The 25821-nt window shown below is 34.6% G+C and overlaps 1 protein-coding gene across 4 annotated transcripts in view; it reads left to right on the top strand.

Annotated features, from left to right (window-relative positions):
* LOC120627594 (phosphoinositide 3-kinase adapter protein 1) overlaps positions 1–25249 on the top strand; it is a 36567-nt gene extending 11318 nt beyond the window's left edge. The window contains exons 1-15 of one of the 4 annotated variants that reach the window (XM_039895604.1): positions 780–830; positions 5586–5886; positions 6367–6614; positions 16477–16594; positions 17191–17417; positions 17607–17773; positions 18499–18643; positions 19323–19474; positions 19912–20044; positions 21023–21213; positions 21775–22621; positions 22704–22775; positions 22863–22960; positions 23110–23246; positions 24327–25249. In XM_039895604.1, the coding sequence (XP_039751538.1) occupies positions 794–830; positions 5586–5886; positions 6367–6614; positions 16477–16594; positions 17191–17417; positions 17607–17773; positions 18499–18643; positions 19323–19474; positions 19912–20044; positions 21023–21213; positions 21775–22621; positions 22704–22775; positions 22863–22960; positions 23110–23246; positions 24327–24516 (3063 nt within the window). In that variant the 5' untranslated portion in view covers positions 780–793 and the 3' untranslated portion in view covers positions 24517–25249. Of the gene's footprint in view, positions 1–779; positions 831–5312; positions 5368–5585; positions 5887–6366; positions 6615–7636; positions 7882–16476; positions 16595–17190; positions 17418–17606; positions 17774–18498; positions 18644–19322; positions 19475–19911; positions 20045–21022; positions 21214–21774; positions 22622–22703; positions 22776–22862; positions 22961–23109; positions 23247–24326 lie in introns of those variants that run through there. The other 3 variants (XM_039895605.1, XM_039895606.1, XM_039895607.1) reach the window with 3 other exon arrangements.
* The last annotated feature ends 572 nt before the right edge of the window (positions 25250–25821 follow it).

Raw genomic sequence — 25821 nt, 5'->3', positions numbered from 1 at the left:
AAAGCTTTTATCGCTTGTTCGGAGACTTTCACACGAAATTGGATTGTGCGGGACTAAAATTTTGATGAGTAAAACGATAAAGACTGTTATATTATCTCACTATCTTAAAACATATAATTCTCTTGTACGAGTGTTTGTTACCTAATTTCTCCGAATTGGCGGGACAGATTTGAATGACATTTTGTCAGTTGTATATTTCAATGGTTTCTAGGCGTATTTAAAAACACAAATGAATCTGTATGACAGCAAACCTGATTTATCAGACAGGACGGCCTGTGCTGTTTGCCGGGTCCGTTAGTAGATATATGTATAAGCAAAAGCAGAAAAGCGATAGTTGGTCTATCAATATAGCTGATTATTTGTACGGAATTTCGAATGGAAAACAGCATCGTGTGCTCGTTTCCATACTATTATTCGATGGCATATTATGTTAACCGAATAGGTAAGCGGAACCGCGCCGAATATGAATGGACGTCAACATCAACATTGTACGGCGTTTATTTACAAACATTAACGCTGGCTCGCGCTACCAAAATGGACGCACACGCGCACTCAAATTAAACCTGGTCGCAGGCTCCCCTTCGTATACGTTATTCCATAGCTTTGGTAGGGACGTTTCCTGCTCGCGCGTGCTAAGAAAGGCTCCCTTCCTGAAAGCAGTGAGCACGTGTGGCTTAGTTCGATCCACCTGCGCGCGCGCCCGCCCATCGCATGAGATCCGAGACAGGACGCCGCAGAGCCCGCCGCGCGTTCGACGGGATGTGTCGTGCTTAGTGCGTTGATCTCCGAAACTATGGGACCCCAGTTCGACTATTGTCTACGAGCCACCAGTAAGTGCTTTAAACGTCTTTTTTATGTCACAGTCTCACATTCATAATGCTCCGAGAACAAGTTTGTTGCAATTTTCTGTCATCTATGACAATCTGTAGCTAGGATAGTTCAAAAATAACCGATCGTTAATTATTATGGTTGGAACCGTAGAACAGTTTAAAAAGTTAAGGTTTTATGTTTGTTTAGTGAATATTTCTATATATTTTGGTTTTAATTGGGTAGCCTTCTATATACCTATAAATAATAGGTACCTATTATTAGAAATGTGAAAGTGTATTTTGGTTTGCCCTTATTTTCCGCAGAAACGACGTTCTTATTTTTTTGGATTGATAGCATAAATAAATAAATAAATAAAATAAAAAAGGCTTTTGTTTATTCATGGAACATAAAGGATTAACGAAATTTTTAAAACCTAAATTCACCAGAAAAGAGAGTAAAGAATATATACTTAATTAGGTATATGAGCATAGTTATATATTATCATATAAATGCAAGATTACTTTTTCAAATAAGGTCTAAATAAATAAGTTCCTTCATCTTTTCACCAGTCCAAGGACGTCGGTTCGACTCCCACAACTGGAAAATATTTGTGAGATGAACATGAATGATTTTCAGTGTCTGGGTGTTTATCTTTACATTTTTTAAGTATTCATGTACATTATTCATAGAAATATTCAAAAGTCATCTTAGTACCCATAACACAAGCTACGCTTACTTTGGGGCTAGATGGCGATGTGTGTATTGTCGAAGCAGATATATTTATTATCATTTATTATTAGTAATATTGAATTGAATAATTCTTATGACTACATTATTGTTAAAACACGTTTTATCCATACCGTCCGTACATAGTATATACGAATTACGAGTATCTGAGAAATCTCCAGAAAACCAAATTAATTATTCTTCCAGCACATTGGGCACATTTTACATATATTCCCAGAATTCTGATTGATTCATCACCCAGCAAACGAAACGGAACAACAATGTTTGTTCACATTTGTTATGATTGTTTCTTATTATTTACAAGTTAATTATGTATCGACCTAAAATATTCTTAACAATTATCATTATTTGGTTACCTAATAATCAGTGGCGTGCGCTGGATTTTCGTCCAGGGTATGCATAAAGCAGGTAGATGGCATAAAATGGAAAGAATTCCCTCCAATACGAGTTATATAAAATAATTTGGGTATGCAGTGCTTTTGTGCATGTATGAAGTGCACGCCACTGATTTACTGATGAACTTTGTTTTCAAACGGTAACTTATGATGCAACTAAGTGCTTGTCTACTTGTCAACATAAAATGTAACCTATATTTTACTACGTTACGCAGGTAATTACGTTAATTTAGACGCTTCCATAAACTAAACGTACCTATTGTTTAAGTTTAGAGATTAAATATTTTTGCGATACCCATAGCGATTGCGGAAATAACTTTTAATATGTTTTACTGTCTGTGGTAGGTAAAACGTTGCCTTCCAAGGTACGGAACCCGGTATGACTGCTTTAGGACACTTTTTTGTTACCTTACACCTTCACGATAATTTAACAATGAAGTTTGTACAAAGATCAGAATAACGATAATATTTTAAAATTTTATTTAGTTGTCTAGATAAGTAACCTATAAAAAATACTAATAAAATTCATTAAATGTAACTAAGTTTCCTCGCCCTCCTTATTAAGCTCAAATGGGGGGGGGATATATTATATATTTTGGTTTTATCATCAGCCTATGACAGTCCATGTGGTTTTTTTTACATAGCAGAGATTGTCAGTGGAGCATTAAATTAATAATTAACGTCAGATACTTTCTCACGATAGGTATTATGACTTTAATCTCTAAATTATCATTAAATTAGATACGTTGGCTTGCGAGTGGGTGCTCCATTGTAAGTCACTTATATTTTTTGTGGTACACTACACGTGTCCCGAGGGACAATTCATCCCGCCCTGTGGAAATGGTTGAACGTTGTGCGCGGCACATGCGGGTTAATGAAACTTGGATAACTACCTACTTAACATTATTTTAAATAATATTAGCGGGTCGGAAACGTGGTCGCTTACTATGGGCCTCATGAGAAGGCTCACACTGTAAACTCAAATTAGGTTTAGGCTCAAAATTAATCTGAATATGTTACTTATTAAGTTATTAACATATACCATTGCAAAGTTCCTTTTATGTACCGACATGCGGTAGCTTGCAACTTTGTCCGCATAAGTATTTAATGATTTGGCATTCTAGTAATCAACGGATTATATCTGCATAATTCTCTACCGGCCAATGAGGTCCCGTTAAAATCGCTTCAGCCGTTCCAGTGCAGATCGAACTAACAGACAGGTAAAAACCTTAAAAATGTGTGGTTTGATGATGCTATCGTATAAAATAATCATTTAGAAGCTGTTATTTTAAAAACACAGACAGACACGTTAATTTATTTAAGTATTATACATAGTCAGTGGCGTGCATACAGGGTATGCACAGGGTATGCAATCAGCGAGCAGATGATATAAAATGAAAAAAAAAACCATCATGAGTTACAATAAACTTAAAAAAGTATTAAATATTAATTATCAGAAATTGTTGTGTAATAATAGACTCACTTTTCAATACTTGATATGAAAGAGTTGTCAATAAGATATAGACTGACCGACACGGAATCTGTTTAACCAACAAGCAAGTTTGTAAATGTTTAACTATTCACACTGTTATCACTCCGTACTATCGAAGCAAGCTGCGCGCATTCTTTACATTATTCAAAGTGGGTCAAACGCCGAGTCCCCGTAGGTTTATCGTCAAATCGAAGTTAAATACCCTTAGTTTGAAGAATACTCGCATTGTAGAATCGTTTTTGAATATTAAAATACGCACAACATACGTACAGAGTAAAATGGACCTTGATGCAAAGAGTAAGTTGTTAAATAAAAATCAATAGTTTATACAGAATATACATGTGACTTTAGTCACTGATATACCTACAAGGCACAATGGGAAAAGTTAGAACAAGGAAGCCCTTATCGATAGAGCTTAAGAGAAGAAAACCCAAAATGAGGAACCATTTTACTCTAGATTTTAATGTATCGATTCTCGAAAACGACTACGTTAACGATTTTGCAAATCTCATGCTAAGGTTATCGTATAGGAATAAAGGTTTAAAGCCCCTAATCCATTGGTGCTATTACGGTGGAACCCAAAACCTAAACTAACAACGTGTAAGTTTTCTAATGATTATTGCACAATATTTGCAGTTGTCTATAACCGAGCCCCTCACGTTCTGTTAGGCTCTTAGTTTGTTGGAGAAATTCTTCTTCCTCTTCTTTTATTAGGCCGTTTAGCTCATTTAAGGCTTGTACGCCTTGTCACTGGGATGGTTAGTCCAGGTATCCAAACTTTGAAGAAGATAAGCAGGCCGTTAATTTAACGGCCTGCTTATCTTCTTTGGTGTCTTTAGTACTGAGGTCCAGGTTGATATTGGTACGGAGATATGATTTCTCCGTCCAAGCATTGTTTTTTATTTAGGTTTTAATAAAGTTGATGTCGCCTTAGTATATCTGCAGTAAGTTGATTTCTGCCACCGCTTTGAAGTGCTCCTTTGTATGTTCAATCATGAAGCCATGGTTTTCATTGAAGGGTATAGATATACAATTGCTTAAGCCCAGCTACGTTACGTTAGGTTGTCATGGTTAAAAGCGGTTACTATTTCTTGGAGAGCTTATCTACAGATATTAATATATAGCTCGAAGCATTAGCTTAGTGAATAAAACATGCTTGTAAAAATATAAATCCATCGGTCGACTGATATTTGTCATTTACAAATTTTCGTCATTAGCCTCATTTAGGAGTAAAAACGAAACGGAAATTATATAAGTAATTCGCTTCCGACTTGAAACGACACTTTAAGGGAATCAAATAGCAATACTTTTGTATTGTATCCAACCTCAGTAAAAAGTAAAAATATTTGCGGCTCATATAACTTTGCATTAAAATTTTGCTTGTTGCTAAGTGTATATCAGCACACATTTATGAAGAAGAATTTTACTGGACACCAATGCAACTAGACATGAACTCTGATCCAACCGTTTTCACTAAACCTAGATATCGCCTTAAACTAATGCTTAATGATTTAGGCGATGTCCGTACAAAAATAACGTTTCACCAACTCTTAGTTAGTAACAATTGGCGCACGATTGATGTATGTCTAGGAATCTGCTTAGGTTAGGCGTTTCTTATTGAGGCATTGCCTTGTTCGTGGTTAGTGAAAGCGGGCATTAATATCCTAGCGAGTAACGAACTTATGAAATAATACTCACTTTTATGTTTAAATTATCCAGTGGATTAGGGTCTTCTCGTGCAGATGAAGATTGTTTTCAATTCGCATTTTCCGGCCTACAAAAGTAGGCTGGTCTACGGCCCGTACTGACTGGACGTAATAGAGAGCCGTTAGTTCATTGTCGTTATTGAATAATTCCCGCGTCGCAGTCGCACGGCACTGGTCACCGGGCCCCGCCGCTTCGGATAACTGATGCTGATCATTGGTTAGTCGGGATTTTAATAATCGTAGTATTTTCAATTGATTTTTCTTGATCACCTGACAAAATTATTTTATTATTAGTAAGAGATTTAGCCATCAACTCTAAGTTGTCCTGCTATGATATAATTATCGAATCGCAACAGATTAAGGTATTGTAGTTTAAAAATATCGATGGAATGGGTGGCAAATGTTATTTATTTATCAAAAATCATTTTGTTGCAGATAATCCGTCATACTTCGCGTTTTCGGACAAAGATGTCACAGACAACGTTCCAAATGCTTCTGGAGGTGAACAGTATTCCAGATCAGCTCCTACTAGGGCTTGGGCGGATGGAGGTCGACCCCTGAGCTCTCCTCGCAGAAGGGAACCAGAAAGCCCTAGAAGAAAAGAATTTCGGGCCCTTCTGAGATCGCTTTCAGCGAAGGAACCAGAACAAGCCGAGGCATTCCTGAAGGGCCAACCGAGACCAGGGGACTGTGCGCCTGGTGACATGAGGACAACATACACTGCGCCGCGGATTAAGTAAGTAAACTTAAACTTTTTGGTAAAGGTGGCCTTTGAGCCTACTGAATTTAGTGCTGAAAATCATGAAAATAGTCCTCGAATACTACTTTTTGAATTGGAATACCTACGCCTAAAGATGCTGCCAGGTTGAGCTGTTTTGCTTGCTAGGCGCAATCTTTCATGTGCAAAATTTCACCCGTTACAGTTTTATTATAAGTATAAACATAAAACAATCAAAATTAGATTCATCAGTTAGTCTATTACTTAGAAATTGTTGAGATAACTTTTGATTAAATCATTATGTCATAATACTCGTATTCTGTCAGAGTCCAGAACAAAGATTTATGTGATAAATAGAATTTATAGCGAAAACCAAGTGCATAGATTTTAGAGTTTACAGTCATGTGATGATGTGTTATATGTTCATGATTGTATGGACATGAGTACCTATAAAAAAGTTGTTGGTGTATTTTATCAATCAAATTTTTTTATTCATAGAAAAGGCAAAATTAGTGCAAAAGTGATGACAGCAGATGGTACCAAAGAGCAAGAGGAAATATTCTACACAATACCCTTACATGGGCGACGGCGACATTCCGTTGGGGGGTACTTAGCCACAGGATCAGCGGGAACTGGCGAAGTTACTAGTGTGCCCAGCGAAGTTCCAAAGATGCCACCGCCGAGGTTTACTCAGACTGAAGACGAAACTGTCAAAAAAAGGCGACCGAAGAATTTCGCATTTAAAGGTAAGTTAGTTTAAGAATTAAGATTATTAGTAGACAATTTTTTTAAGAGAAGGATGAGATAACAAAATATGCTTTGAGGTAAGTACCGTATTTTTTTTTTGCATTAAACTGAAAATCTGAACTTTGATATAAATGCGAGGCTATACTATATACTTAGACTTTAGTATCCGACATAAATTAAAACATCTTCACTTTAATTTTTTTCTGAGAAAGAGTACTCGAGATACCTACTCAAGACAGTGACTGTCTGTTTGACAGACTGACAAGGAAGTAACGAGCTTAAACATGAAGTACACGAAACAAATGCAATCGAAAAAATATACGTTTTAGGGCTAATGATAAGAAAAAATCCTCTCGTTAATTTCTATTAATAGGTAATATTGTACGTGGAAACGGACAGTTTGATAAATGGTCATAAACAATGCGTTAGACGTAGGGCGCCTATCAGTTCAGAGCATTGCACCCGAACTCTTCGACCCTTTGTGATAACAAAATGCATTGTCTCAAATACATAACATTACCAATCTTTAAAAACTCATTACAGCCTCTTATTAATTTCTACTGACGTTCCCCAAATATAACACCATATAATGATATAATATGAAAATCTCAGCATCAAATGTTGTTTAAGCGTCTAGTTTCGTTTATACATATAATGATTTTCACCCGACTTTCATTTTTAAATCAATCAGTTAATATTTATTTAAGAGCAGAAAGTGATCTTAAGTCTGTGATCCAGATAAAAAGACTTATCTATTTTCAAGAGCCGTAATGTCCTGCGATTAGAAATATCGCGTATGGAATACAATCGGGTGAATTTGTGTTTACATTTGACAGCATCGTATTTGGCGAACGATAACGTTCAGGAAATATTTACTTAGTCCTAAAATGTGCCCGAATTCGTTCGTGAAGATTAGGCGACAGAGATGGTGTCGCGATTATCATGTGGCGACGAGCTTGCGTTTTAGTGCTTTTAGTATGCGAAGTGCGTGCGCGCGCGCCGCCTGACGCCAGCGAAGCACTCCCGCGCCCGTCTTGCCGGCGCGCTCCGTACTCCGCGACTTGCGAACCGACACTTCGCGACGCTCTCTTCTCAGGGCTCAAGCTTCCAGGCTTGCTCGGTTTGCTTATTCCGTACGCATTCTAGTGCTTTGCGACATCGATAGTGCAATGTCATATGTTTGAATTTGGACTATTGTGCGTTCTTTTCTTAATATGTCGCCAACTATCGAGAAAACTGATGAAACAATGACAGATGGGAAAGCAAGTAAGTTCTAAGTTGCTTTTAATTTTTTTGAGATGAATCTTTATTAATTAAGACAATAGTTTGGAAAATAAAAGAACGTGAATCATAAGATAAGCTTAAACGAATCCTAGTGTGAAATGGAATTCTATTTTGACCACTTTATTGACTAAGCAGTCCACATAATGGCGCAAAAATTAATTATGGTTCGTCTTAAATTTGATTACCATTGTATAATTTAAGCATTGTATCAACTTCTGTATATAACTTTATATACTCTTGGAACGCATGAGACATTCTCCAAAACAGTGTTAAAGTAGAATCAAATCTAAATTCCTCGTTGCTACAAAATCTGCAGGTCCGTCCGAAAGAAATGTCAAAGGGACACCGTAAAATTCATTACCAAAACAGATTTACCATCGTAAAAATCTGTTTTACAGTATATTAGTTGTTACTGCGTTGCGTTAGAAGTGATAATCGTATGTTCAGTGGATTTTTGTGATTTGTAGACATTACTGATGCAGGGTGGCAATACTGGCAGAATAAACATGGTGTATTTTACATGCATCGAAGCAACTCCCGTAATGTACTCGCGGTAGGAATATAAATGTAGACGCCTATTTTGTTCTCCTACTCGAGTAAAGGATCCCTCCTGTGCAACAAAATATATATGTCTATAATGTACATATAGGTAGGTAGGTAGAACGTGCTTTATGACATCCGCTGTTTTGAGTTATCTTAAAAAAGACCTTGTTTATTTTGTGGCAGCTGTTTTCAAAATGATGCCGTTGTCGCCCATGTTAGTAGATAATCACGAATATAAAATTTGTTTTAAGTAACGATACCTAAAGTGCGTACTCGTTATCAAAATCTAAAAAATAAAAGAGAAATTTGAAAATTAAACTTCAATCGATCTCTAACACTCGGAGTTCAACTGAGTAATTTCGAATACAGATTGGAAATGAGTTCTATTCATTAACCCCCTCTGAATATGATTTCCTAAAAGTTCTGGTTTGATTCATCACCTCGACAGGTAATCAGGTTACATGAATAGTGCATTAGGAGGATGTTTATGTTTCTATGAAAATTATACCTCAGTATGTATTTTTCAGTTCTACCTATTTTGGGAATGTGGGTCAAAAGTCTGTTAAAGGTTTTTTTTCACCGATACCATTTTCGTTTATTATTGCTTCCGGTAGGTTAAATTCATTAGGATCTTCATAGCACGGTTAACCTGTTTCTTAAAATAAACCATAATTTATTTTTAATATACCTATTAAAAATAAATTATGGTTTATTTTAAGGACTGCGATTATTAGCAAGTGATTTTAAAATTAACTATGTTTTATTTTAATTGTAATCGGGGTTTCTAACATTGCTGAATTCAATAGATAATTGCTGTTAATTCAGTAGTACATAAGGGTCTAAACGAAACTTAATTGGCCTGTCTCAAACTAGTGCTAAACTATTTCAAGGCTATTCAGGACGAAACGGATAGCTGTCCTTCTAGACCTATCAATTAAGTTTAGTTAAGAAATTCGCGCAGCAGCAATGATGTGCTCACAAGACTTGAAGATTAATTTCTGTATTGTGTTCTACCTATACCTACGCTACGTGCTATCAAAATATTGCTAATCAATATGTCAGGGACGTTCTCATAGGAGTTTTATTAGCCACATAATGAGGCATTTCATGTTGAGTTAATGGTCGTATAAGTACATACATACATGATACATGAAGTTCTTATGTATTCACGTACAGTCACTTGATTACCTAAAAGAGCAAAATACTTCCGTAATAGGCTAATTTGAATATATTAACTATAAAAGGGACATAAAATCTCAATGTTGAATCATCAATTGTAAAACTTTTTAAAACAGAAGTCAGAATACCTAGAGACTTTATGCAAAGCATAATGGATGATTTCAAATTTAAAAACGTTACATGTTTATCACCTTTAAAGTAGCATCAGTTATCTACAGTAATTATGTAGAGAACTGATATAGAAAAAGTAAAATTCACGTTGACATTCTTCTTTTAATTGTACTTAATTTGTTCAGCTGCTTCAAAATTTCTGAGAGCATTATTTAATGTTTGAATTTTTTATCTACTTATATAATTTATGTTCAACAAATTGACGTTCAAAGCCGTTACAAAATATAAAATAAATTTTATTTTTAGGTGTAAGTTTTAAAGTTCTTATGGTCGCCCGTGACTTGTAAATACGGATCGCGAGTTTCTGGTGTCGATTGCCGGGTCGAGCCAAGAATTGTATATTTGAAAATTGGTGTCCTTCACCAATCCCGATCCCGGTTATCATTCATCAGATCGCTAACATGTGATAATAACCGTTAATAGTAGAACTAGCGTGGTGGGTCTACGCTTTAAAATCCTCCCTCTCATGTAAGCGAAGCCTGTATTTCAGTGGAACATTAATAGACCGATGATGGTGACCATAAGCACTTTATAAAAGTGAGACAATGTTGATGGATATTGTTTTGTTTATATTTTAATGACACATTGTCAACACGACAATTATTAATTTGAAGCTGACGTTGGTGATGCCACCCATAGTTTTTGCTCGTATCGACGACGTTTTCGAGTATCGAAACACATAACGTTAAAGTAAAATGGACCTCAAGAGAATGTCACATCCCGGCAACCAATCAAAGGGCACGCCTGTTTGAGTGAATCGACTCTGGAGTCTCGTGATTGGGTATACATATTCCTGAATCCATTACCTCCGTGAATGAGCCTCCTTCTCATTTTTTTTGCATTTTTTAAGGCTGGCTATTGAACATCACACTACGACCCTAAGGAGTGGAAGTTTGTGGTGAAATGAAACTTTGTATAGGGATAAAATTACTTATCTATTTTATACATAAAATAAAAAAAAGTTTGCTTTATGTACCAAAACAATAACATAAGCTTAAGCAGAACAAAAGCTCATGAACAAATGCATTAATTTCTGTCGAGTTAAGTCGCCATAAAACTGGGACAGTAACTCAATAAACTGAAATATAAGTACATAATATGACTAATAAAAAGAATGATGAACTGTGCTAATTAACATGTGATGTCAGAAAGTGTAACATTTGAATGATTAAGTACAAGGCACAGTCTGAAGGCACAGATAGAGAAGGAAACGTTTATTTTAATATCATGAATCATTGTCTGAAGCCGCCAGCTCAGAGTTCACGCTAAGCGAAACCATAACAGATTCTTTGATATTATAAGTAACATTGTACACTTATTTGTTATAGTAAATAACGTTTACATTGCATGCAAAATCACGCTGTTTAGCAAACGAAAGCTCATAAAATTAGCCTTGTTACTGAAAAGTAACACTGGAATTAACTAGCTTTTTATAGTGAGCTTGTTATAGAGCTGCTAAATGACTTCTAAAGAACTAAAAACTAAACAATTAATAATAGTCTGTGTAAGTAGTTTATCGCAGCAAAAAAGGTAGGTTAATCTGGTCCATATTTCTGACATAATGTAGGTAGGTTATGGTTTTACACGATTCGGTAAAGTATTCTCAATTGTAAAAAAAGGTTATAGTTATTTATTTATTTATTTATTTATTATTTATGTACCATAAATTGTGATTGTGAACATAAGATACATGAAGTGTACAAAGGAAAGCTTATCTCTATAAGAGATCTCTTCCAGCTACCCCAGGATGTGAGTAAGATGATTTAATTGTGGTATAGGTCAAATAAAGGTACAATATATTTCATAACTACTAAGTATATTTAATATATCTAAATAATAACAAAATTCTACATACTAATACAATAACATTCGAATATACTATATATACAAAATACATAAAAATAATATAATAAATATTTATATAATATAAATATAAATATATATCTATAATAAGTAAACAGTGATAAATATACTATAAATATACTATGACAACGATAGATAATGCTCCTTTACATTGTGTTTAAAAGAGTGCACCGATCGGCAGTGTCTAATATGTTCTGGTAGTAAGTTCCAAAGGTGTGTAGCGTGGACGGAGAAAGATTACTTACTATAACGGATTTTGAATAACTTTTTTCTAAGTAATTAATTAAATTTTTCGGATAAAATATGAAAATAAGAAAAAATATTGTGTATTTTGGTTTTTTATTTTGTCTCAAGTGTAAGTAAACACACTTAATAATAAAATTAATTTCATGCGATTTGTCACTAGGGTTATTTGGTTTACGGATACTGATTTTAATACTACGCAAAGACCAATAATAAGATATTTAATGTTACTTCTAGTTCTAGTAGGTAAGTACGAATTCTAATTTTAGAGGTAAGTGCCAGTATTGTTAATTTGGCGTCTTTTCACAAATAATGAATGATTTAATGAATGAATATACTTTTATTGTACACCACAAAAAGTAAATAAAAACAGAAAAGAATAACAAAACAGCGTATAAAATTTCGCGGCCTTATCGCTTCATAGAGATTTCTTCCAAGCAATCAATATTCTGCTTTTCATGATTTGAATTACTTTGGTATTTTTTTTAATTTTTATTTTAATGAAAATAACTGCTGCTCTCGCTAGCCTAAAGTATAAATACTTAATGTGCTTATTTACTAAGTAATTGTTGAACAAGGGTACTTAAAAGCTGGATTCCCCTTAAACGTTTTCTATCATAACTTGTGGTACTTGGAGTAAAGTTTACAGCAGATGTTTCCACTCTTAAGGTAAACTATTGCAGGTTCGGTTATCGGAAATACTTTGTAATAATAAACATTTGTGTAACCAATTTTATTTAGGTACATTAGAGAAAACAGTAGATCAAAAAGGTAGACATACTGGAAGATGTAGTAGGAAACTGCAATATTTCAAACGATACATCAAAGACATCGGACGTTGAACTGAAAAAGGCCAGAGCAGGCACGCCTATTTGCTGATGTGGTTTCAATCTTTTATTCGTGCACTCTTTGACTTTCGTTTGAGATATGAATCATTATGATTATTATCAAATAGTGCGCGATATATAAAAGCGTTAATAGATAAAAATGGTGAAATTGTGTTTTAAAATTACTTGTTTCAAGAGCTTTCTGTACTCGTATGTTCCTTGATCTTTTGTCTTCACAAGATCTTAAGAGTTGTATCCGGTTTCAACTGAATCCCTAAAGAAGGTTACCAATGCATTTTTTAGTTTATAAGACATGTCTTAAAGTTTTAAATTATATGACGATTTGATGCAGATATAGCAGAAATACTTTCATGCAGATAAAGCAATGAGTGCTAGGGTTTGAAGTAGTTATTTAAATCCTACTATTTATCGGAGGGACGTTCTATTTATAAACAATACCTTATATGCAATATCATGTAATAACTAATGACATAGCCTGCCTGAAGTAGACAAAGTTTTGAAAAAGGCAAATAGTTTAAACCAATCAAAAACTTGATTCACTTTTCCTGGTAAATTTTGTGAATTAGCTTTTGCTTAATTATTGATTAAATATGTTTTAATTGTTATGTATTAAATCTATTTAATGTATGTAGAATACCTACTTTGTAATTTTTAGGCCTTAAAGCACTTTAGTGATAAACGAAATACGTGTTATAGCAAACTGTAGTTTTGATATGGTTTTAACTCTTTTATATCACTAAAAATATATAAAATTTAAACCTCACCAAACTCACTGTGAGAGAGGAGGCTCAGTTGTGAGACGTTAATATAAATGATGATGATGTCGTAAATAGTCTTACTTCGTCTCTTCATAGAGTCAGTAGGTACGTCTAAAGGGTTTCATCTCATACGTCAGTAGCACGTAGCAAATCAATTATCGGCATTGAAATGTAAGCTGAACTATAGAAATTAACCTCAATGCAATAAAGAGTAAAACATTTTCAATAAACACAAATGCGATCCTATATACCTACATAACCTTTTATATCCGAGCGTTACCGCTGTTTCTAATCGCCCATAGTTATTCCAAGCCACACTGATAGACGTTTGTCTATTTAGGAAGCGGATATTACATTTAGTTGGGTCTTCATTTGGCGGCAGAGGTGGGTAAGTATAAATCCGTATGAGTTTCCGGCGCGCGCGATGCATAGCATATTTTGTAAGCACCCGATGCGTATGCAGTGCTGGATGCAATAAAAACTTTAACGGCCAATGTGTTTTCATTTCGCTGTGCTCTCCGAAGAAATGTGTTTTTGGGGCGGAGTGACTTTTTTATAACTTATTTTAGGCCTGTTTTAAGTCGTCAAGAAGTCCCCGAATAAAATTAACAGGGTGGATGGGATGTGCGTTGGCAATTATTTTGTTAATAAAGAAGATATCCAAAAACTTGATACTAGTATTATTATTCTGGAGCACTCATGAAATGATATAAGTCATTTATTTACTTTACTTTACTTTATTATTATTTATTATATCGTAGAGAAGTTAAGATATAAATTAAGACGTGTAACGATTTACAGTGAATACAAAGACTCTATAACGTAGACACCTTCGACCTACGTGCACGGATGAATATAAGCAATCCATAATCAATCTTTCAAGTCTAAATTTACATGCATTAATGTCTGTCTTAAATTGTATTAATTGATTTCAAGTGGCATTAAGGATAAACGGTCTAATGGCAAGACAAGGGCTAAAGAGCGGGCGTTCAGGTTACGGATCGTGCAACTGTAGCAACAGATGTCTTTGCAGTTTATCATATGGATTGCGCTTCACAGATTTAAATATTTTTCCAAGGATCTACTTAGGAATCTTAACTTCACGAAAAATTCGTTTCAAATAATATCAGAGCGTATTGCTCTTACTAAAGTACACTGACAGTAACCCATACAAAGCCGGGGTAGATAATAACACCACAACAAATTGAAGAACCATCAAAATACAAACAGTAACTTACCTACAAATAGTAACTTACAAAAATAATAAACATGGTGTACTACTCTGGAACAAGAAAGAATCTCTGTTCCAGTTAAAGTTCAAAGCGTATCCAGCGTATTTAAGTTATGTGTGGAGCTTTATGATGACCCGTGAACCCAGCCAACGACCTAACTCGGTATCGAGTGAACGACATCGTTCATGCCTTGATTATCCCCTGACAACTTCCTCTCATCGCGAGGCATTTGTTTTACTTGGATTGATACATTCACTGATTGATGAATGTGATGATTGAATTAATTATACAAAAGGAATAACCAGGGCTGTATAACCCAATATAGTTTAGTTGTAGAAAAACTATTGTTGTTGTAGTTGTAGAAGAACAATATAACAACGAAACACTGTATCGGAAAACTAACTAATATTTCAAATGCGAAAGTGTATTTGCTTGTTTGTCCTAACTTTACTCCCTAACTAACCAACCAATCGACTTGATTTTTGGCATAGAGTTAGTTGAAAGGACGGATAGCAACAAGCTATCACTATACTTTTTATCTCAGAAAAACAAACGGCTCTCACGGGATTTACGATAAACGCCGACGAAAAACGCAGTCAACACCTATTAGTATTATAAGTACCTCCTTATTATGAGATAATATATAATTACGAGCTCCGCTTAATTAAAACTTCCGATGAAAAGAATACTGATAGCGGTGAAAAAACTTTTAGGCTTTCTAAAATGATTGAATCTGTAGGTATTGAGACGTTGAAAGTTCACCGAACGAATCCAGACCATCATATAAAATAAACGGTCGACAATTTGTTATACATAAGCATCTTTATGACACCATATCAATCTTACTTGATGTACACAGTTAAGATATTTAAGGTACTTCCTTGTTAGATAAGAAACCTAATAGAGAACTCGGGAGGACGTAGAAGTAACCGATACTTTGTTCTTAGAAACGATAATTTCTACCAGTTATCTTTAACTATAGAGTTTAACACAATCTAATTAAATTTGTCCCTTCGGTGTTGAAGAATATAATAAATTCTAAGTTTTACTAGGATAGATGTCTAGGAGGTTGTTATTCTTTCACGCAATAACTATTGAACGGATTGTTATAAAACTTTATAGTAATAAAGCTTACTCATCAGATTATCATAAGCTACAATTTTAAATATATTGTTCGAGTTGGAAAGTAAAAAAAAAAATGCCACCTGAGAGCTATCTTAACGTGGCTATAAAGCGTTAGAGTAATACGAACGGAATAAAACATGTTATTAAATAGTTCGCAAGTTCATTACCTATCGTCAAAAAATGAATCATATATATACATACATATATACATATATATATATATATAAATCCAGTTTAAATGTATATATATATACATTTAAACTGGAGCCTATAATAACAATGACAAAAAATAAACCGGTAAAGTATTTTAGTAAGATGAACTTTGAGCTTACGGTAAATAATTAGGTCAAATTGTTTGAAAGTTATCGACGATGATCTTTAGCGAAAACGTAGTTACAAAACTTACTGCGGCGTTCAGGGTGGCAGAGTTGCTACTCCAAAACACTTCTTACCTAATGTGAGATTCGGTTGTTTCGTATTCTACCGTAAAATTGAACTTACACCGGCGAAGATTCAATTTTATTTTTTGTTACGAGCGAAATGAGGGTGAAAATTTTTGTGGTATTTGTTCAAGTTTCCAAAAATCTGAAATTAATTTTCTATGTTCTGTTACAGAGATGGAAGACATTGCGATTCTGTGGAGTTCAGCATCACCTGAAAGCGGACTGTGGTCAGATTATCTAGTGGATAGCTTCGATAAGATCATGTCGCAGCGTGCAAGACATCACTATCGGTAAGTAATAAATAATAATCGATTGCCAATGAAGTGGAGTATCGTCTTTGAAGCTTATAGTCTAAATATTTTCCTTACGTATCTACTTATGATATTAAGTTAATATGGTATACGATGCACGTAAAATCAGTCATTACTTCTGTCATTTATTTATTAATTCAGTTACGTAATTAATATTTATGTAGCTCTTACCAACATACTGTATTTGATTTATTGTTGGATGAATAGACAATATAAATGAGTAACTAATTAGATATACTCGAATATCCATTATTTTCTCGTCGCCGTACCTAACTACTGTCGTTAATTATTTACCTTTTATTTTGACTATCAATGCAGTTTAAATATTGCTGATAGTAAATATTATAAGAGTATAAGTATGTTTTTCTTTGTGTTGACTTGAATTTCCTGTTAGAAATGTAAGTATCTCAACTTCTCATGTTATAATTACTGTAGGTAAATGAACCGGACGTTGTCGTTTAAATTTTTGAATTAGCATGATGTCTGATGAAACAGTAGGACACTTGCTAGATTGCAACATAGCTATTACAAAATTTTTCGTTTAGCGTTTATACTGAAGTAAAATTTTCTTTCAGAGTTACACCAATAACTGCGGAGGAGCTAATGTCTTCAGACTCGCAAGAAAAATTAGAAAAACTGTGCAAAGCTCAATTACAAATAGTTATATTATGCCCTAGTCTTACAACCAAAATGTCGGAATTAAAAAGAGACCTGAATTCCGAGAATTTATTCAAAGTCGATAAAGTGTTAGTCATGCTTCTTGGCGTGGAAAAGAATCATGTTGTTGCTAATAATTGCGAAGGTAGGTCATCTATTTATAATAAAACTTCATTAGATATTATTTTCGTATGTAAAACACATTGACCAAAATGATAACAGTTCTTAAAATTATGTATATAAATTTGAAATAATATTTCGACATCTTTGTAGTTCTATGAAAAGGTTTACATACACTTCCGTTTAACATTTTTAATACTAAAATCTCTTGTAGATTACCCAACAATAGACCAATGGCAGATGATGTGTGTCCGAGAGAAAGATACCTCATTTGTTGACACATTTCTGACTGCTGCTGTCGGTATACTACGTACTAAAGACTGTAAGGACACTGCCACGGACCGAACAAGCTTTTCTATTGTACCGAAGAAAGTTAAAATTGTAAGTAACAAAGATATTTGCCGACCGTTTGTGCTGTCCTTGTTTTTCTGTAATTTTTTGCAGTGTTCATTCATATTTAATATTAATATCTCATGTAATTTTTTGATTTATCTTTTGATTATTACTGCATTTTAATTATTCTGTTATATAATAATGTAGATGGATCATAATAAACAAAGAAAATTATTGTCATATTATATTTCTCTCCATTTCTACGTTTTTGTACAATTGAGTTTTGTAGAATTATAGAATATAGAATTAGGTACCAAAGCATAAAGTTTAGACAATGGGTTCAAACACTTGACGTTTAAAAAATTCTTATATTAACTATACTACGCCGTCGAAATAAATTAATTTTGAATTTGAACATTTATGACAGCGAAGTTACTATACAGTTGATGATTATTTCAATGGCACGGTAGTTTGGTTAGCACCCGGCTCTTGTTCCATCTCTATCAAAGTACGATCAATCGAATTTTTGATATCGGATAGAACAACTGCCGAGTTTCAATTCAGCTTCTTTCCCCAGAATCTAACATCCAAACCATTGAGTCAACACAAAAGACATTCTTGCCTTTTGAAATAAATGAACGGAATGGAATGGACTTGAAATAAATTAATTTCGTGTTATTAAAATAATGAAATGCTTCATAATAGGTATTACTTGTAAACAATATAATGAACTACTTACGTTTTATTACATTGTGTCTTTCATATCATACCAGGGTCAAAGTCGAGTGATAGCACTTCTCAACGATCCCATTAGGGAAGAGGACAGTATAAAGATAATGGTTGACAAAAAAGGAGAGGTCATTCAAATACCTACTTTCAAAAAGAGAAATCCATATACTCTACAATTTGATATACCAGGTAATTATGATTAATATTTTTATTATTCCTAAAATTGTAAGAATTTGAATCTAGTGTACCTAGTAGGTATAACGAGAGTACAAGCTGTGACAGTCTAGTGGTTAGAGCTTTCGACCTCCCTTTCGGTGAGACCGAGATCTAAAACGCACCAAACTTTTCGGAGTTATTTGCGTTTTTAATTTAGGCAATTAAATTGTCATTTGATTTAACAGTGAAGGATAACATCGTTAGGAAACCTGCATGCCTGAAAATTCTTATAACGTTCTCAAAGGCGTGCGAAGTCTAACAATCCGCAATTGGTCAGCGTGTTGGACTACAGCCTAAACCATTTTCATTCTAAGAGGAGACCTGTGTCCTGTAGTACCTATGCCGGAAATGGCTTCATAATGGTGCACCTATTTCATTTGATTAAAAGTAGAGCCGATCGAAATTTATATCCTATTACATTATTCGCTGTAATGTCAAAATAAAACCTACTTTATAAAATACTATAAAAGCGAAAGTGTGTAAGAATGGATTTGTCACTCTTTCACGCAAAAAGCACTAACCCGTTTTGACTTAAATTTTGAATAGAGATAGATTATATCCAGGATTAACACAAAGGCTAATTCCCGGATGTACGGTTCCCGCAGGATTTATTGAAATCCAAAAAACTAGTCTTAACAATTATGAATTTTAGAATCGTGCCTGGAAGTTTCAATGTTGGTTTGGGTGCGAGTCAGCAAGAACGGCCAGTCTTTGGGAAGAAGACAAATTAAATGCGAGAGTCGGTTGAGAGAACTGGACCAGCTGTTGAGAGCATCGGATCATCCTTTAGAATTTATGTGCCAGGTAACTTTTTCTACTCTTGCTACTTAGGCTACGCATCCAAAGTGCATTTTTTTAAACAACAACAAGTTAGCCCTTGACTACAATGTCATCTGATAGGTGATCATCAAATGTCAACAGGTGAGATTCACCATCAGCTCACCATCTCTATTAAACGCATACCCCTTATAGGTTTCTATGCGGCATCGTACCGGAACGCTAAATCGCTTAGCGACACGTCTTTATCGGTAGGGTGCTACCGATAAAGACGTGTGATACCGATAACTAGCCACCAAAGTCTACAAACCATACCAGAGAAAATTCAGAAATTATATTTTTCCTGCCGTAGACCAAACCCGGGATCTCCACCCCTAAAACAACTGCGCTCCACTGCGCCAGGGAGGTCGTCAAAAAACCGTTTTATTCGATTTGCAGTTAAAACTTATTTACCTTACTTTCAGACATTAGGATTTAAGACTACCAGTAAGGAACAATTAGACAGCTGGATGTTGAACGCTTTCCAGAAAAATATTCCCCCACATTTTAACTTGCTCTCATCAACGGAGCAGTACAACCCGAAAGCTGACATGACAAGTGAGTACTTAACCTCAAAACTAACGATTCTAGAGACACCATTAACATATCCATTTTTATAACGGGCTAGTCTGTGAGGGACTACTCCATTAACTAAGTACTATATCTCGTCTTAGCTATATCATTATAATTTCAAAAACCTCAAATTATATCTACTAAATACATCTTCATTAAAATTATATACGAGTACATATTACATATAATAGTAGTAGTATAGAGCTTTTTGTGACAGAGCTCGTCCGGGGAAGTGTTACCACAATGTTTATATCTGCCGCTAAAAAGCATGTTGCAATGTGTTCCGGTCTGAAGTGGGTGCCGGTGTCATTACAGCCATATGAGGTTAGCTTAGGTTGATAGACACAGAGCGGCACGTTGCAGGACTTGTTCCTTGCACGAACTGTTGATTGACGGACCATCTGCTAATGATCCGTCAATTGTTACCTACTATAAAAAAAAGAATCTAAAAAAAATATTTATAATAATGATTTGACATTTCATTTACACTTGTACCTATAATATGATTGCGTATGAGAATGTTTGTGAGTCACTGTTTTTAATAGTTTAGTTATATAGTTATGTTGGCGCAGATGACGTTTCCATGGTTATATGTTTACGGCAGATTTGTTTGACCATTCGACGTCATTGTTACTTCTATGTCATATATTGTCATCCTATTTTAATAAATCTTCAAACCTGCGTATAACTGTGCTATTTTTAATATTCCTTTTCAATAGTCTACTTAACAAGCCCGTCTAAATGAAACATTTAATATTGACGGCATTTCAATAATTAATGCAAGGGTATTAATTATTGAAATGCCGGAAAAACACACTAGGCATCCTGGCGACCAATTATTATAAAATAAAAATTTGTTATAGTTCTTGTGTGGAGTGCTTGTTTGTTTTTTATCCCAACCAAGAATGAAGCCGACAAAACGTTAAAAAACCGGATGGTCACAAATCTCTTTTCTATGTTAAGGCGGTGAGGAATACCCCACACTGCTGCATTGGGCCGCGAGGTTCGGCTTGGAGCGTGTATGCTGGCAGCTGCTAGAATGCCCTGGAGGTGGTGCGGCCGTGGCGCTACGTAACGTGAGGCAACGCGCACCCGCCGACCTAGCGCGAGACCACAAGCACCACCGTCTCGCTGACATGCTCGCTGATCATCTTGTACGTATGTTTTAACGTTTACGTCGACGTTTTAGTCTTTTTATTATGTCAAAAAAAAAAGTATACATTTCAGTAGTGTGAAGCCCTGTCTCCAGCACGGCTTGGTATTTTATGTTCTCCCACATCTTGCAACTTTCCGAGCATTGGCGCGAAACTGGAAATAATATAACAGTAATAAACGAGGGTAAACTTCTCCTATCTAGTTATACAGGTGGACACGTTAATTTTATATATATAATAATGGGATATAATGAGGGGATATCATATTGATCCTGCCTATATGGTAGCCATGCTGCGATAGTTTAAACTGTGTTATAGGAGGCAGTATTGCATCAAATAAGTATCTATAAATGTTATCAAATAAATAGGTTTTTATTTGATAACATTTCAAACAGAGCAACACTTCGCAGAGCACGCAAGAAACACGTCCTACAAAGTGCCGCCTTGTGGCCATCAACCATATGTAGAAATATAAAGAAATAAAAAAACCTCAAAACTTCTGCTCATCATATATTTCGAAATCTTGACCAGTTTGCAATAACAGTTTATTTTCCGTTTCAGAAAATAAATGAGTTCTCAAACATGTATTATTATTTGAAAAATATGTCAGACAATGACAAAGAAGACGGTCAGGAGGAGGATGAAACAAATGAAGAAGAACTTTGCATAGTCGAAACGACCGACACCGTCGATTCGCCAAACATTGAAAATATTAAGGATTCAGAAAGCGCAGTCGTAACTGATCCGTTCAGCGAAGCCTGCACTCAGAACTTGGAGGAAACACTAGCGAAGAAAGAAGAGAGAAAACCGAGACCTAACTTAAAAATACCGAAAGTAAAGGAACAGTTTTATCAGAATGACTTTGCAATACACGTGCACCATGACAAAACTGCAGATCGAATTCAACAAGCCATCGAACACGATTATCTTGTGCAACCCTCCAATATAAAAGTAGAAAGCCCAAAATTCCGCCCAAATAATCTATACGCAAATAGTTCGAGACTGCTTCCCCACCAATCAGATATATTCCTATATTCCCCCACCGAAGAGTCAAAGACTTTTACAATTGACACTCCAACAAGTGATATTAGTCAAGTAAATTTAAGTACCAAAGACATCCGCCATAGCGGTAGCATAAAATCTGGTAAAGATGCAACGGGACAGGAAGAATTAGCAGAAATAATTAATGACTTTAAAAATAACGTATTTACTATTTCTGAAGTGGAAAAACTAGTGATGGAGTGGAAAAATAGAAACGAAACGCAGCAATCACTTAAAGAGAAACAGGAACAATTGAACAAGATGCGCGATGAATATGATAAAATTCAGCAAAAAATAAAGGATAACCTGAAGAGGCCCACGCCGTTCGAAAGAGTGAAGAAAATGTTTTCGAAGAGTAAAAGCAAACGTAAGCAAACACAACCCTATGTTATTAAAAAAATAAGCCAGTATATTATAGTGGTTTTATAACAAATCATCTTTGTTTTTAGATCATGATAACAACACTGGCACGATTGAGAAAAGAAACGGGAACACAAGGCCAAACAGTAGTTTGAGCGAAAGTAAGTTTTTTATCAAGCAAAGTAACTTTTGCTTTATTTGGTGATGTGTGTTGGGTGGTGTTTGATTCGTTTTATCTTTTGTTTTAGGTTCTTCTTCCTCCGGTCGGCTTAGTACAGTTAGCGGTGGCAGTGTAGGAGAAACGAACAGCGTTCAATCAGAATTAGACGATAAAGCTAGATCTATAGTAAGTAAAAAAGTATTTAGACATTCTAGGTTTTTGTTCATTCATGATACTTATAACATAATATACTGTTAATATAATTAGAAAACGCTTCTTTCTACTGTAAAGGAACACATGAGCTATTATATCAAATACAACTCGTTTATTTTTAGATATCCGCGAGCACTTTGACAATGAATTCGTGCGACAGCGACAATCGCCTTGACGACTACTTGATTCCACCGCCGCCGCGACCCCTCAACGGATGTCCTCAATTTACCACATTTGGACATCCGAAACACGAAAATAGGTAAATATTATGACTACTTGGGAACTACTGCAACTGCCTCGTTTGTTTTATTACATGCGTATTTATTTTAAGGCAATTGAAATTCTTCGATTGCGGTTAAACATAACATTTCAATATCCAATATTGTATAGAAGTAAAAGTTTGCGGATGTTCTTGAAATACACTAAACATAACGCTTTTATTCTTAATCAGCGAAAACCAGGCAAATCTTCATGGTGTTATAATTATAATTTCTTTAATCTGTACACACGTGACTGGCAGTCCGTCGCGATTTCGTCCGAGTATAAGTCAACCTTAAAAGACTTTTCGCCGACTGTCGTCGACTTTTTTTGAGAGCTTTAAAAGGGAATCAATTTTTATCATACACGATTTTATCGTAACTTCAACCGGTTACGCAGCGCACGCAGCGGAAGTTATCAAAAGAAAAAAAAACACGATATTGAAACATTCTTCATTGGTGCGTTGCTCCCATTGGTCCTAGCGTGATGATATAATATAGGTTATAACCTACCTCAATAAATGGGCTATTCAACGTTAAATTTTTTTTTCAAATCCGACCAGTAGTTCCTGAGTTCATTGTGTTCAGGTAAACGTTGGTAGTTTACTTGAACACCATGAACTCTCAAAAACGCAAAACAAACAAATATCAGATGAAACGCAGACCCCTAAATGCGTTTCTTTCCGAAATTCGAGTATCCTCTTTAGAACGATATCTTTGCAATGTAAAATTTCTAAGTATACCTAGTTAACTGTGCTGTCATGTGGTTTATAAAGATCGAAGAAATGATATAAATTACACAGTGAAGATTTGACTTGATTTTGGTTGTTTTTACGAATTTTACAGAAGCATAATGTTAATTACAATATCAATAATTGACACATAATCTCTATTTCCTATCCTTAGCCCTGGTTAACACTTTGTTAAATGCAAGTTAACACGTCAAGAGTCATATGTACACAATACGCAACCAGTGCGTACATTTATAGGCCGAATTTACTAATCAATAATTAACACTTGCTACCAAATGAAAATCAGGCATATTGTACAAATAATTAATCCATAAAATAATTGTCTATTAGAGCTCAACATATGGCGACGATCGTCGAAAAAGAAGCTTCGGCATCGAGAGAAAGATTAGACTGCGATTCTGATACGAGTTCAACACACCTGCGACTGAATTTCGTCCCACGCGACAGATCTGTCGCCAGCCGTTGCGATGATCGCGACGGGGCGCACATGTACATGAACATTTCCGCCACGCACACATAATCAAATGAAAAACCAGAACCTAGTTCAATTAAAAAAACATTTTATATATACTTATTAAAATCGACTGCACGAAATACAAAAACTTAAATTAGTAAGTGCCAATTTCACGAAAGTACCCTTTCACAGAAAATCTCATAAATCACAATAGTATTTCAATATATCTGTAAATTATTACGAACTTTACCGTGTGACTTTAACTGGGTTGGCTAAACGCAAAAGTTGAGGGATCCACTGAAAAATATATGCAATTTTATTATATCCAGATTCAGTATAATATAAGATCAAATCAAGAATTCTATCATCAGTTACAGATTCTTTGAACCTTAGATTAGACGTCATTGCAACATGGACCTGAAGTCAATCGTTTTAGAGTCGCCAATTCGGTGCGCAATATTTTATTAACGTTGTGCCAAGCACTAGCTGTAGAATTGCCGACAAATTTGAGCTTTAAAGCTATACAACAAGTTCCATTTTACTCTGGCGTTCTACTCGTACTAAGGATACTGAACTGTTTGAATTACTTCTGCGTAGTGTAATTATTTGTAGTTATTATGATCCTTAGACGAATTATATGATTGACAACATGACGACAGTGAACCATATTAAGAGGTACTAAGTTTGACAAGCAGCAATGTGGTTTGCATGTTTAATTAAAAGTTAAGAATTACAACCGCACGGTTTGTGTCAAAAATATTTACTGTTTTTACTAGTCTTTCAAAATGTACCTACTACCTAAACCTTACATAATAATATTAATTAAAATATATTACTTGTATTATAAAACAATTAAAAAAAAAAACGTGTTCGCCTAAATCGCCTTGATTTTTTTTGCATACCTATTTTTATATTGAAATGAAATTAACATTCAAAATATATTAAAGACTGAAAATCATTCTTGAAGTCAACGATATGTAAATATTTGTACATATATTTTTACAATAAGATAATTTTGTAAGCACTTCTATTTATTTTTACAAAATTTGTTTATAATTAAAAGTATAACATATTACGAATTTAGTTTTAATTTAGTGTCGACTAGGAAATATTTCTATTAGATTTTCAGAATTGATAGAGAAGGAAATTTGTTAAATAAAACCAAGATTGTTATATAAGATTTGTTATATTAACTTCCCGACATGCATTTACAATACAGTATACATAATAATAATAAAAGATAAAATCTAATGTTTTTCTTTATTACCTACCCACTATGCTGATTTGGCTGCAGAATTGTGAGATCGAGACATAAAATAATTGCTTATTTTGTCTTTACATGTCTTTATAAAAGCGTGTTAAAATACTAAT

Source organism: Pararge aegeria, chromosome 11, assembly GCF_905163445.1.
Source record: "Pararge aegeria chromosome 11, ilParAegt1.1, whole genome shotgun sequence".
Taxonomy (NCBI): Eukaryota; Metazoa; Arthropoda; class Insecta; order Lepidoptera; family Nymphalidae; genus Pararge; species Pararge aegeria.
The sequence above is the reverse complement of the archived record's forward strand: the minus strand, read 5'-3'. Positions and strand labels throughout refer to the sequence as shown.